At 41.1% G+C, this 14,530-nt stretch overlaps 1 protein-coding gene across 1 annotated transcript; it reads left to right on the top strand.

Moving 5' to 3' along the window:
- Positions 1-5,619: 5,619 nt before the first annotated feature.
- Positions 5,620-12,542, top strand: LOC140112685 (T-complex protein 1 subunit beta-like). The gene is made up of 5 exons (XM_072132589.1): positions 5,620-5,776; positions 7,743-7,817; positions 11,939-12,004; positions 12,226-12,337; positions 12,427-12,542. The coding sequence occupies exons 1-5, from the start codon at positions 5,774-5,776 to the stop codon at positions 12,525-12,527; spliced, it is 357 nt and encodes a 118-aa protein (XP_071988690.1). The 5' UTR covers positions 5,620-5,773; the 3' UTR covers positions 12,528-12,542.
- The last annotated feature ends 1,988 nt before the right edge of the window (positions 12,543-14,530 follow it).

A 14,530-nucleotide genomic window follows, 5' to 3' on the forward strand; every position in this document is an offset into this window, starting at 1 on the left:
GTGTCATTGTGTCTTATCCAGCTCATGACTCTCATCTGTCTCCTCTTTTATGTTTCAGATATTAGTAGAATCTTAAAGGACACCTGTCATCAGGTCTGTGTCACTTGTCCTGACACCTCTACCATCCCAGCCTTTATCTAGTTATTTCATACATGAATCATTGTAAAATCATCTTTTCTTTATTATGTAAATGAGGCTGGTCACATGGTCAGAGGCAGTGATGTCACCCCTGTTCCCCCTCCCCTCTCCTCCCCCTGCTCATGTCTGTGTGTAATGTATAGTAAAGTATTGCTGGTATCTGTGCTGCATCTGCTGACATGCTGCATCCTCCTAATATACAGGAGAGAGACACAGACATCAGCTACACATGAATCTGACATGTTCTGCTGTAACATGGCTGCAGCCTGGAGCTAAACACACACACACATGCACACACAGGCTGCAGGGGGCGTGGCCACCAGCACCAGGAAGCACATCATTATACAGCCTCACATCATTATACAGGCTGTCAGTCATGCACTGGGGGTGTGGCTGTGCCTCCCACTCATGAATAGAGTGGACAGCTTGAATATGCTAATGCTTCATTGGACATTTCACAGGTCATTTGCATACAGCTTTAGGACCTCATTGCTTAGGTTTACAGGCATGTAGAGGGACAATAAAGGGATAGAGGCAATGCTCTCTAATGGCAGTTTATGAAAATATATTTAGTTTAGGGGGGTTATTTTGCATGACGGGTTCTCTTTAAGAACCTAAATGAAAGTGATAATCTAAGCATACAACATTTTCCACGCATTTTACGGTGATTTATTTCCGCTAGGCTACATTTATAAAACGAACTTGAGGTTTTTAATTACATTTTGATCAAATTGCATAGGTTCAATAACCCATTCAAGGTGACCTCCTTATAGTAACCCATAGGCCCATTAAACCACTAAGGTGACCTTATTGTAGTGCGTACCTACGCTATTAAGTGCGGCATCACATGGCATCCACCTCCGTAACACAGCAGGGACCAAAACCAAGTTGCCCCCGAGCACCCATACTGGCAACCATAGCCCCCATAGCTCCGGGTCCCCAACAGCACCACACCACAGAAGCAACAGACGCCATGCAACAACGAACCATGTGAACATGACTTAAATGCCTGAAGTATGTGAACAGGTCTTTAATACTCACTGTTCCATGTGATCTCAGACACTAGCTGAGAGGAACTAGGTGGCCACTATATGCAGTCTCCTGAGTTGAATGGGGCGGAGTGCTGGTACCAGGAGAAAAAAAACAATGAGGGGATAGAATAAAATGAAACAAACATTGTGTCCCTGCTGGCGCTGTGTTGCGGCGGTGGATGCAATGTGGTGCCGCACCTAGTGGCGTAGGGACCCACTACAGCGAGGACCCTATGAAGTGGTTAGTGGGCTTATACAATTTGATCAAAATGTAACCAAGAACCTTGAGTTTGTTTTGTAAATGTAGCCTAGCAGCAATTGTATAAAGTGTGGATGTGCGGTTCAGTTGTGTTTTTTGCCTTTGTTAGTCTAATCTGTCTCCATGAAAGCCTCAGTTCTTTGTAAGACCCGAGGCGGCATAGTTTTTGAACATTTGTTACAATGTGTCAGTGGCACATTGGTAACAGATGATCTATAAAATCCACATGTACAATCAGGATCAATCAGACAACCTAGGGCAGTGGTGGCGAACCTATGGCACGGGTGCCAGAGGTGGCACTCAGAGCCCTTTCTGTGGGCACCCAGGCCTTCACCCCAACACAGAGTTTGTCAGCAAGGACTAAAGGCTTTCTCCTGTGATTCAATACAGCCCAGGACATGCCATGCTCAGCTCTATTTGGCTGCCAGGACTAAAGGAGAAGCAAGAAGGTGTGGATAGAGATGGATTGTTATTGGACCTCCTGCTCTGGGTCCCCTGAACCTTTCTCATCAGGGACCCTGGTGGGAAGCTACAATCCAAATTTCTCTATCATCTTTCTATTGTATTGGTGAACTCAGGACGCCAATACGATTAAAACCTATGATACAGCAGGGATCAATCAGTTACTGCTTTAATTGTGATGTTGGCACTTTGCGACATATAAGTGAGTTTTGGTTGCAGCTTGGGCACTCTGTCTCCAAAAGGTTCGCCATCACTGACCTAGGGTTAAAGTACCCTAGGGGGTCTGAAAAAATTGTAAAACAAAAACATAAATTTAAAAAAAAAAAACTTACAATTCAAATTATCCCCCTTTTCCATAACTGATAAAAATAAATTTGACAGTAAAAATCATAAACATGTTGGGTATTGCCACTCTATCATAATATGGCGGCCAATTATTCAAAGCTTCACTTTTTCAGCATTATGCAACATAGGTAGAAAATGTTATAAAAAGTGATTGAAAAGTCATATAGTTCCCAAAAAATGACACCTCACATAGCTCCAAAGAGTTAAGTCCTTCACGCCAGGAGATGGCGAAATGAATTTTTTTTTCTTCATACAAAAGGCTTTAATTTTTTTAAATGTATCAAAACGCTATAAACCCATGTAAATTTGATATCCCTGTATAGAGGTCAGGCCCTACTGCTCATGCGGAAGTAGACGACATCAGACTCTCTACCGGCCATTAGAATGCTGTAGGAGAGAGTTCTTATTGGATAGAGGTAAAGGTGCTTTGGGGAAGTTGAGTGACCTTAAATTTTTTTGGTTACTGTGTACTTACAATATAATTGTGCTGGTCAATATGCTCTGTGTTGTAATTCAGTAACCAATATGCACCAATCAGGCTGGATTCACACAATGTTTTGTGTCATATGTTGTAAGGATTCCGACATGCCCTTACAACTTATGGCACAGATGCATCCCACTGTATGCCTACACATCGCCTTTGGGAAACCTCGCTTGGGACACCCCTTCCTCCCTGAATGTGGGGGGGAGGAGTATCCTCCAGTGATGTCCCGTCACTCGGCAGTGCTGGGGGAAGCACGTAGGTTGTTCAGGTGGAGGCTGCAAGATGAAAAGACATAACGTGGTACGTCTTTCCATCCTGCTTTCTTTGGCGGACAGGATGTATAGTGGCCAGACAGAGGCAATGACTGTACATTCGTCTGCCACTATTTGTCAATGTATACACTAAGCCTATGCATTCGGTGCTTTCCCAATGTATAGGCTTAGTATATACATAAAATGTGGTGTGAACCCAGGCTTAGATAGTATGCACAATATGAAATTGGATGCTTACAATCTTCGCAATATGGTAGCCTGAAAATGACCCAATATTGAACCCACACTCTCTTAAGATGTCAGCTTTTCATGGAGTGCAATGTTCTGGAATCCAATCAAATCCATTTGTCTGGAATATGATTAATAATCCCGTAGTCCAGGAGCAAACTAAATGCATAACATGGATTATACGATATCACAATTACCTTGGTAGCATTAAATGGTTCACAGCACTACTCAGTCCTTCAATGTACAAGCAAAATACTACAGCATAGTAAAGTTCTTATTACAGCCAGATGCGTTTCAGAGACTACAATGCTTCTTCCTTAGTGACTACAAATTGAGTAAATGACTGCATGACCCTTATTCAGTGCTTATATACTCCCAAAAATATACTCATTAGGGTGGAGTTTTGATCTTTTTGGGTTATACATAATATCCAAAATGGAGTTTTGATCTTTTTGGGTTATACATTTCAAAACCCTATGCACCTGGAAAAACATTAGGATTTATAAATTGTATTAGTGTTTATTAAAGGTGATGTCTACATATTAAGAGGCAGCTCTGATGAGGTATGGCTGTCAGAACACATACAGTTAAAATTACAGTACCATTTTCCACTCATGATTTTAAAAGTGGAGTATTAAAATGAAGTACTATGATGCCAATGTACCCCAAATGATGCCATAATTATTTAGCATATTCTTTTCAAAGATCAAGCTGTGAATTGTGAAGCATAAATCGAGTCATGTTTGGGTAGAGCTACATTATACCATCACAACAATGTGTCTCAAAACACAGGAAATCATATGACATGCACATATGCAGGAATATTACTGTAATTATTGTGAATCAGTGATAAAAAGCAACGAGGACTGTGACTAACAGAATATCTGAAAATCTCGGAAATAAAATTTATTGATTTATGAAAGATTGTTATATCAATTATAGGGGATATTCAGGAAATATCAGTATCTGATTGTACTTACACCTGGGCCCCACAGGTGAAATTATCACCTTGATCCCTGTAGTGGTGAGAAGGTGTGACTACAACCACAGCTCCTTTTTTATAGTACTGTAGCTCTATTATTACAAAAAAGGCCTCACTGAGACCCATTGTTCACTTTAAAAACATAACTTTCATTGTGCATGTATCATGTAGTATACTAGTTGGTTGATTTTTTTTTATTCTCATGCCAATAGTTTGGTGATAATGGACAATTACAGAGGAAGAGATTATCTTCAGATACTAGGGGTCACTGTTTCATTTTACACAAAAAGAGTAGCACGCTTAGGAGCTAATTAATACATTGTCACAATAATTTACCGTATATAATCGTGTATAATCCGAGTTTTTCAGCACAAAAAATGTGCTGAAAAACCTCAACTCAGCTTATACACGAGTCAATACTTAAAAAAAAAGAAGCTTACGTACTCACCCTCCGGTGGCCCCGATGCGCAGCGCTCCTCGCGGCTCCTCTTCTTTCTTCTGTAACAGGCGGCAGGACGCGGCCATGTTATCTCACTACCGTCAGGTGCCTATACGCCTGCCGGCAGATAACATGGCCGCGTATTTTGAAAAATATAAAAAATTATCAAAAGGCCGTACAGTAGCATGGTTATGGATCATTTAAAAAAATAGTAGCATTGAAAATGTCATCAAAAGTTGCAAAAAATGACACCACCCACAGCTCCGTACACCAAAGTATGAAACCGTTATGGCAAAATGAAGATTTTTTTTTTTTTTTTGTCCAAGAGGTTTTATTTTTTGTAAATGTATGAAAACTTATAAAACCTATACAAATTTGGTATCCCTGTGATTGGACAGACCCCAAGAATAAAGTAGACATGGCATTTGGGCGTTTTTTTTCCCTATTTTCATTGCATTTGAAATTGTTTTCCCACTTCCCAGTACACGGCATTGAATAATAAATATCGTCACTATGAAGTGCAATTTGTTAGGCAGAAAACAAGCTCTCACACAGCTCTTTACGTGAAAAAAAAGTTATAGATTTTTAAAGCTGGGGAGTAAAAATTGAAACAAAAAAGGGCCTCCGTGGGAAGGGGTTAATGGCAGGGCTTTATAGCTGGAACACAATAGCTTCTGTTTAGGTTTCTTTAAAAAGTTATGTGCCCTGCCTCTCTCTATCAAGTTTCCTAGCTACAACATCGTGCCTATTACAGCCCTATAAGGAAATACTCTCCTCCGCTATAGTGGAACTAGTATTACATTGCTGTTCGGGCAGCCATCTTTGAAACTGGCAATAACAGCGCGATTTCCAGGAGACCTCATTTATCCGTTAAATAACTATTAGATAGGTATGTTATCAAGAAAAGCCTTACATTTACACCCATTACTTTGTCTAAAGTGTTACTTCTAGCTCGTATAAGATTAAGTTTTCCCATATCAAAGATGGCCGCTAGAGTAGCATGAAGAGCCACAGCCCACAGTCTAGTGTGTTCTGCGGCCTCCTCCTTGTCGTTAGCTGCGTCACTTCCTATATACAACCGGCGTCTGGAGCGGCAGCGTGTTCTCCTCCATTGTACGCCCAGCGGTCTCATCATGGTGAGTTATAGAGCAGGGACCCCATGATTGTGCCCGCTGCGCGGCAGGGTGAGCGTGCACTTGTCGCCTTCAGCACAGGCTGCTGAGTGTGCATGTAAGGCCGAGGCCAGCACCATCTAGGCACATGGTGGGCGAGTATGGTCTCCTCCGGGCCTAGTGCACGGGGTATCTTACTAGCTAAATCCTGGGCTCTGTACTGCTAACATACTATAAAGTAGTGATCGACCAGTCCGTACTAGAAACCAACATGACATGGCTGCTAACAGAGAACAATAGCTCACTGGTGGAGCCTTGTAGAGGCCAGTGACACTATGGTGTAACCAGACACAACATGAGATTCATCTATAGGTCATGGAATAATACCTGTATCTAATGTATGCACAGTGCTGAAGCTGCTCATTCTGGGGATTAGCCAGGGAGTGAGGTGGAAGAACCTTGTATCCCATACTCTGATGAATGTTCTGAAGTAACATTCTTTTTTTACATTCTGTTAGTATTATAAAAACTTGTACTATTACATGAAAATATATTATATAAAAATAGTCATTGGCCTGAACACTGAATTAGCTTTCTTATGTTTATACAAATTAGCATTTTGGTGCACCATGGGTGTGGCCTAGAGGTCTGGCGTGCACTTGTGCTCGTTCTCACTGCTTCGCACCTCCAAATAAGCTTTGACAATGGCACTGGGGAAGGGAGTCCAGCTGACTTTGTTGCTCACTGAAAATGCTGAATAATTATCAAAATGTGTTTTAGAGTGTCCCCTACATCGCCTTATTTTTAGTTTGTGTCCCTTGAGATGAGATTCACTTTCACAAAAGTTTTTTTCTGGTGTAAAGATATGCAGATTTTTATTTCTATAGTCTATGGGTGAAAAGAAATTTACATTTTTAGAGTAAGTCCTCCCCTCTGTTTATTTACATTGGTTCAGCATCTATTCTAAAAAGCATCACCTCTGCGGCAGGTCACTGACCTCCATAGTCAGCTGGTGCGTAGGGCAGTGCTTTACATGTGGAGAAAAGGTTTAAGGTAAAGAACTGGTATTCTATAGATTTTCTATACAATATATGGGCAATATTTATCAGAAGTATCTGAGAGCAGGACTGTTCTAGTTGCCCATAACAACCAGAGTCCAGCTTTCATTTTCCATAAAAGCTGAGCTCTGATTGGTTACCACTTCTGTAAGGTACTTTAGATTAATCTCCCCCGTTTGCAGTTACAGATTTCACACCGATACACCCCTGTGTTATAAAACAAAACCATTACATACTATAAGATTGAATTCACATGTTCCTTTTGCATTAGGCTACAATCACACGGACGTATGAAAACGGCCGTATCCGTGCCGTACCGTTTTTTACGGATTACATATGGCCACATTCATTTCAATGTCCTATTTTCTCCCTTATTTCAGTTCCGTATGCCCTAGAAGTCTATGGGGACGTATAAAATATGGGTTACATACGTGCTGCATACGGATGAAAAACGTCACGTATATACGGCCCGTAAATACGGGACTGGAGAAATCATACGATCGTGTGAATGTAGCCTTATGTTTATAAACTAAAGGGCTGGGGCAGTGGCGTAACTTGAAGCTGATGGGCCCCAGTGCAAAGTTTGTGCCAGGCCCCCGATAATGTGGGTTTTATGGTACTAGGCTTTTCCTATAGGAAAGTGACAACTCATGGGCCCAATTGCGACCGCACCCTCTGCACCCCCTAAAGTTACGCCCCTGGCTGGGGGGGTGGCTCGGCCTGATACCATACATATGCTTCTATTGAGACAAATATGATTGGTCTAGAAATTGCTAAATGCAATACAAACAGAACATGTTAATGCAACCTAAAAGACCCCCTTGTGTCTGGACCCCATCTACTTTGCCCTTCTGGATCTAGTGGCTACATCTGACTCGGGGAGTGGTCACTTTGGTACACGTGTATTAATCCTTGCTACTTATCACTTCTAGGCTTCCCTCTCACTTGCACCGGTGAACATCTTCAAACAAGGAGCTGATGAAGAAAGAGCAGAGACTGCCCGTCTGGTAAGGGTTAACTTTGCCTCTTGTACCTCTTTGCGGATACAGTACAGGGGTTTATTTTGCTGCAACATGGCATCAGGAAAATTAGTGGAGAATATTTGTCGCTTCACTCTTTACCAGTCCTGTTCAGGTCTGCTCAATTTTGCTCTGTAATCTAGTTAGTAAATTCCTCCCCAAGAAATTGTGAACATATAGGAATTTGCTCGTTTTTTTTTAGGTGCAAACTTCTTGTACGGCTATTTAACCCCTACGGGACACAGCATCTTTTGGCCTAAAGGACGCGGACCCATTTTTCAAATCTGACCTGTGTCACTATAAGTGGTTATAGCTTTGGAACGCTATGAGAAATCCAGGGGATTTTGAGATTGTTTTCTCGTGACATATTGTACTTCAAATTAGTTTAAAAATTTGGATGAAATCTTTTGCGTTTAGTTATGAAAAAAAACAAAATTTGGCAAAAAATTGGAAAAATTCTATATTTTCAACGTTCTAAATTCTCTACTTTTGATGCAGATAGTCATAGCACCCAAATAAATTCATAACTTACATTTCCCAAATGTCTGCTTTATGTTGGCATGGTTTTTTTAAGATTCCACATATTTTACTAGAATGTTATGAGGCTCAGAATTTAGGTATCATTTTTCACATTTTTTGTAAAATCACCAAAACCCGTATTTAGATGGACCTGCTCAACTTCTAATTGACACTGAGAGGCCTAAATAATAGCTAGACTCATAAATTACCCCATTGTGGAAACTACACCCCTCAACGTATGAAAAACCACTTTTAAGAAGTTTGTTAACCCTTTAGGTGTTTTATAGGGGTTAAAACAAAACGGAGGTGCAGTCTGAAAATTGTAATATTTTTTCACAATACACTCATTTTGGGTGGAAAATTAAACATTTACAATGGATTAAATGAAAAAAGGCTCCACAAAGTTTGTTACCCAATTTCTCCCGAGTACACCGATACCCTATATGTGGTGGTAACCTGCTGTATGGGCGCACGCCTGGGCATAGGAGGGAAGGAGGCGCCATCCAGATCCGATTTGCTATGTCACATTGTACAGGCTATAATTTTTTTCTTTTTTTATTGAGGACCTATAGGGGCTTATTTCTTTTGCCACATGAGATGCACTTTTCTGGTACATAATTTTGGGGCATCTATAGCTAATTGGTGAGATTTAATTAAAGCTTTGTTGGTGGAGGAAATGAAAATCGTCAATTTTTAGGAACATTTTTATGTGTTTTTTTTTGGCCGTTAACCATACCATAAAAATAGTATATTATTTTTATTCTATGGGTCGCCACGATTACAAAAATACTTCATTTATATATATTTTTTATTTTTTCCCATTTTTACTGAATAAAAAGTAATTTGGCAAAATTGTTGTTAATTTTAGCATCACCGTCTTTCATATGCATAACTTTTTTATTTTTCACCTCACAAATCTGTTTAAGGGCTTATTTTTTGCGAGAAGGATTGTTCTTTTTAGTGGTCTTATTTTAGACTGCGTAACTTTTTTAAATCACTTTTTAGAGCATTTTTAAAGGGCATTAATAAAAAATCATCTTTTTTTCAGAGAGAGTTTTTTGAGGTTGTTTTTTACGGGGTTCACTTTGCGGATCTAATAACGATTCTGTTTTATTATGCAGATTGTTACGGACGCAGGGATACCAAATATGTGGGGGTTTTGTGTATTTTATTCAATTGTACTGAATAAAAACTAATTTGGAGAAAATCTTATTCATTTTAGCATCACCATCTATTCATATGCATAACTTTTTTATATTTTGGCTGACAAATCTGGTTAGGGGCTTATTTTTTGCGAGAACAGTTGTTCTTTTTAGTGGGCTTATTTTAGAGTGCATAAAATTTTTTAAATCACTTTTTAGAGCATTTTTTATAGGGTATTAATTAAAAATTATCTTTTTTTCGGAACTTTTTTGCGTTTTTTTCCTCCGGCGTTTACCGTGCGGGTCCAGTAATGATTCTGTTTTATTATGCAGATTGTTACGGACGCGGCAATACCAAACATGCGGGGGTTTTTTGTGTTTTTATGTTTTTTATACTTTATTAAGTGTTTTTATGGGAAAGTGACATTTTAGGGGCTTATATTTTTATGTATTTATTTTTTATTTATTATAATGTGTAGTGTTAAGTGTTTTTGCATAATTTTACTTCTACATACTTGAACTTAAACCAGTGATACTCTGATCACTGGTTTAAGTTCAATACACTGCTCTACAATACTATTTTATTGTAGAGCAGTGTAAACTGTCTAAGCATGCTTGCGCATGCTCAGACAGTTTACAGCCAGACCCGGAAGGGTTCTGGCTGCCATGGAAACCGGGCAGCTCCGGGGCACATGCCAGTCCTCGGAGCTGCCCAGGAGAGGATCGGATCCCCCGGTAAGCGGCACGGGGGATCCGATCCATAGGGGGAAGACCCTTACACGCCGCGGTCATGCTTGACCGCGGCGTGTAAGGGGTTAACACCCGCGATCGGAGTCGGCTCCGATCGCGGGTGTTAGCGCAGGCTGTCAGCTGTACTAGACAGCTGACAGACGCTGCTTCTGGTACCGGCTCCGTTCGTGAGCCGGTGCCAGAAGCAGGACGTTATAGTGCGTCCTGGTGCGCTAAGTATCTAGCCACCGGGACGTACTATAACGTCCTGGTGCGCCTAGGGGTTAAGAAGTGACTGCACCACAAAGTTCGTGCAGTCTGTCGGGGCATTGCAGGGAGTGCCAGGTTCACGTAGAAAGGGTGCAGAAATCCTGAATCTGGCGCCTTCTACTAACTACACTGGCAAACTGCAATTGGTGCAGTTTGCCCTGTTCTTAGTTATTAACACCGGTTAAAAATTAAGCATCTTTTGTACATAGATTTCCAAGTTCTGAAAGAGAATAGAAAGCGGATGTCCAAAACGAAAATTCTCAATTCATATATTCGAATCAAATAAAGTTTTTATTGAAAACCAAACAGTTTTCCATTTTTTACATTTATACAGTAAATGAACAGTAAACCAAAATCAACCCAAACCTCATTCCCCCTCCCCCCTCCCTTTCCCCTGCTTGGTGGATGAAATGTCCATATAGTACACATTCGCATATACCTCATAGCTGGTGTCCTTCATCTGGGAGTATAGGTTTTGCGAAAAAGTCCTTAATTCTGGTAGACTGTATATGTTACATCATATCACTTGGAGCAAACAATGGCACATATAGACATAGAGCAAACAATATTGGTAGAAGATCAATTACTATTATATATATATTGTCTTGTCTCAATTCATATATTCACTGAATATTCGTTTTGAACATCCGCTTTCTATTTTCTTTCATATGATTAATAGGATGTTTTAAATATTATTTAAGACCCTGACTCTTAAGTATAAGAGATTTCCAAGTTCTACTTCATTGTAATATTATTAACCCCTTTCTGACCAGACCTTAAACGGCTTTAATGATTGGGGCAATTTTAGCAAATTATCATGCTTATTGGTTTAAGGGCCATAACTTCCACTTTTTTTGCAAAATGGCCATTATAAATGAATTCCCTAGTGCAGTGATGGCGAATTTAAGCAGTAAATTATTTTACCCTGTTCTTTAACAACCTTCAATCGTATCAGCCTCCTGAGGATCCTGAGGCCTCCAGTTAGAAGGAGGAGAGTAAATTTGTCTATTGTTAGAAGAAGATTCTGCATAATGATTCTTTGAGTCCTGTCTGGTGAGCTTCATGTTGGGGTGATGGCCAGGGTGCCCACAGAAAGGGCTCAGAGTGCCGCCTTTGGCACTCGTGCCTAGGTTCGCCACCACTGCCCTGGTGTGTGTAAAATGACAGTTGCTTTGCTATATAATATGTATAGTCTCAGGCAAACGGGCCGACTATGGTCTTTTTTTTTTGTAAGAGGAGGAATTGCGTTTTTATTTTTCACTCCCAAACATCCCAAAAAACTCGGTGACTGTAGGAGCTGGACAGAAAATTTCAACTGTGTCATAGTTGCTGGAGTGGCACCTAATAAAAGATGTGGATAGATGGAGGTGATGAAAAGAAGGTCCTCTGTGAGGAAAAAAACTTGAATGATACATAACATGGTTTCACATGGAACGTTTCTTGTTGTAGTCTTCCTTTGTTGGGGCCATTGCAATTGGAGACTTGGTGAAAAGCACCCTAGGACCAAAAGGCATGGTAAGTATTGAGCTCTTGGACTTCCATATGTAATGCTGTCATGAGTTCTGCTGAGATTTGTCCTGGGTCCGCAGACTTGTAGGACCCTTTCTGTATGGCCACCCCTTGTTATGGTTTTTAATTGTAACAATGTGAAAACGTCTGCAATTAACAGGCCGGGACCCTGCATGTACAAAGCCTTGTCAAATTTACTGATAACATTTGTTTGGCCTTGTGAACAGGACAAGATCCTCCTAAGTAGTGGCAGAGACAGCAGTGTTACTGTGACTAATGATGGAGCCACCATTCTAAAGGCTATTGGAATTGACAATCCTGCTGCTCAAGTATTAGTAGGTAAGGTTTATCATCGCTCAAGAGAACAGTTTACTTTCAGGGTTTAAAGCTACCAGTTTTCATTTCTTCTTTGTCTGTCTTCCTTTTAGATATGTCCAAAGTCCAGGATGATGAAGTAGGTGATGGAACAACATCAGTGACTGTACTTGCAGCTGAGTTACTTAGAGTAAGATCTGTTTATAATTACTAGTAGTGTTCTGTATCATTCATTTATTGGTAGAAAACACAACCAAATCATCCAGTGCAGAGATTGCATTAAAAGCTATATCAGCATCCGCTTATATAGGCATTTTTATGCCTCCAAAAAAGCTGCAGCATCTAAAAGTGCTCACACTTTCCATGTACTTTCCCTGATATGAGGATGAGGCAACCTCTGCATTATAGATCGTGCAGCTCCTGACATCTCATCACACACGGACACTAAAGAGGAGCTCTGGTTTGGTTGCCTCTGTGCTGTAGGTTCCCTGTATGCCTTGGCAGTGTATGGACATAGCTCCCTCTGACCTCCTCCAGGCACCATACTGTTGGGTCATGATTGGGTAGGTATGATAACCCATGAATGCTGATGTCTCAGGACTAATATATCCATCTTTTGTTCTTGGAGCAGGCAGTCGGCTTGGTTCACCATGTCTTGAGCGAGCCCATTGCAATGTAATGTGGCTGTGAGTTATCTGGAAAAAGAAACTGCTAGCTAAGGGTCCCATAGGAGGAATAGGATTTATACATTCAATTCATATTCTTTAACAACCTGCAGCAAAGCAGACTCCGCTGCAAGTTTTGAATCTGAAGTTTGATGATTATCGCTCAGTGATTCCAACCCGCTGACCTTAACCTCCATGCTCACAAACAAGCCAATTGCCACCCAAAGGAAAATGATGTTGATATCTGTTTCTCTCGACTGATCTGTATGCTTCTGCCATCAGTTTTTCATGGATTCTCAAGAGTTGTATTTGCAGTGATTAGTGGAAAACCGTTCAGATTAGGATATCCTCATTTAAATAACAGCCATTAAATATTGCATTTAATGCAGCCTAGTGCCATACTTTAAAAGCAATGAATGGCACTCGGAGCTGCTGGTAATATACTGAATAGATCGGTCATGTTACTACAAATTTTAGTGCACTTCAAGTAAAAATACTCTAACGCTAGGAGGAGTATTTTTATTCTGCCAGAAAAAAAGAGTGTGACTTCTGATCCAGTATATCGCTCCAGAATGTAAAAAATAACACATACGTGAAAGGATCGTCAAAGACTGAATATAATGTAATTATCTTATTGTAATGTAACAAGTAACTAAAGTGGTATTCTACATGACATGGTTCTGTGCTTTTTCTGCCCTCTGATGTTGAATAAGTCTTACGTTTCTGTATACAACAGCGTTGTTCCCTAGAAATCTAAGGCTGCAATTCCCCTTCTCTCAGGAGATTATATATGTTTGCCTATAAAGCACTATTTTTTCAGTGGCTATTTTATATATATTTTTTCCATAGCGTCCCCCATGACGGCCCCAACTGGAGGATGACCCTTGACCTCTGTAGGGACAGGAAGCAGAGAGGTTAAATACCCCACCCCGGCATCCGTACACCAGTGGCTTCCTGTCCCTACACAGGGCAGGTGGTAGAGAGAAGTCTCTCCTCATCCCCAGCGGTTGGGACGGTGAGGGGGGACCTAAGTGGCGCAGGGAGTCGTCCCTTACCCTAAGGCGGTCTCGGCCTCGATCGGACTTCGGTCCTTTCCTCTGCCACAAGCAGAGACGCCATTTTCTCCGGCTCTGCCCGCAGCTCTGCGCAGCTAAGGACACCCGGAGCGTGTCCATCGCAGAAGTCACGTGGAACCGGCTGCCGTCCGACTCTGGTGACGACTTCCGCCGGAAATGACGGGACCGGATGTGACGTCACGATGGCGCGGCCCGGAAACAGGAGCGTGGAGCGGTAAGATTCAAAAGCGAGATAGTCATGTTGATCTGAGGTCTAACAGTCGCTCCTTTAGCCCTGACTCAAGCATACCCTGAGATCGGACGCTATTCTAGGCATTTCCAGCCATCAAGGTCGGTTACATGCTGTTTTGTTGCCTCATATGTGTCTTATCCAGATCCAGGCCTATATACATGTGTGTGTCTCTCTTAGGGACCTGTGCAGTATATCCCTCATTTCAAGATACCTCAGGTACTCCTTTATTTGTATTCCAATTGGT

This window comes from Engystomops pustulosus, unplaced genomic scaffold (genome assembly GCF_040894005.1).
Source record: "Engystomops pustulosus unplaced genomic scaffold, aEngPut4.maternal MAT_SCAFFOLD_977, whole genome shotgun sequence".
Taxonomy (NCBI): domain Eukaryota; kingdom Metazoa; phylum Chordata; class Amphibia; order Anura; family Leptodactylidae; genus Engystomops; species Engystomops pustulosus.

What these genes read in the sequence shown, in the direction of transcription:
- LOC140112685 (XM_072132589.1), top strand. An exon ending in CCCTAGGACCAAAAGGCATG is followed by an intron (nt 12,005 to 12,225) that starts GTAAGTATTGAG and finishes CCTTGTGAACAG; the next exon opens with GACAAGATCCTCCTAAGTAG. An exon ending in TGCTGCTCAAGTATTAGTAG is followed by an intron (nt 12,338 to 12,426) that starts GTAAGGTTTATC and finishes TCTTCCTTTTAG; the next exon opens with ATATGTCCAAAGTCCAGGAT.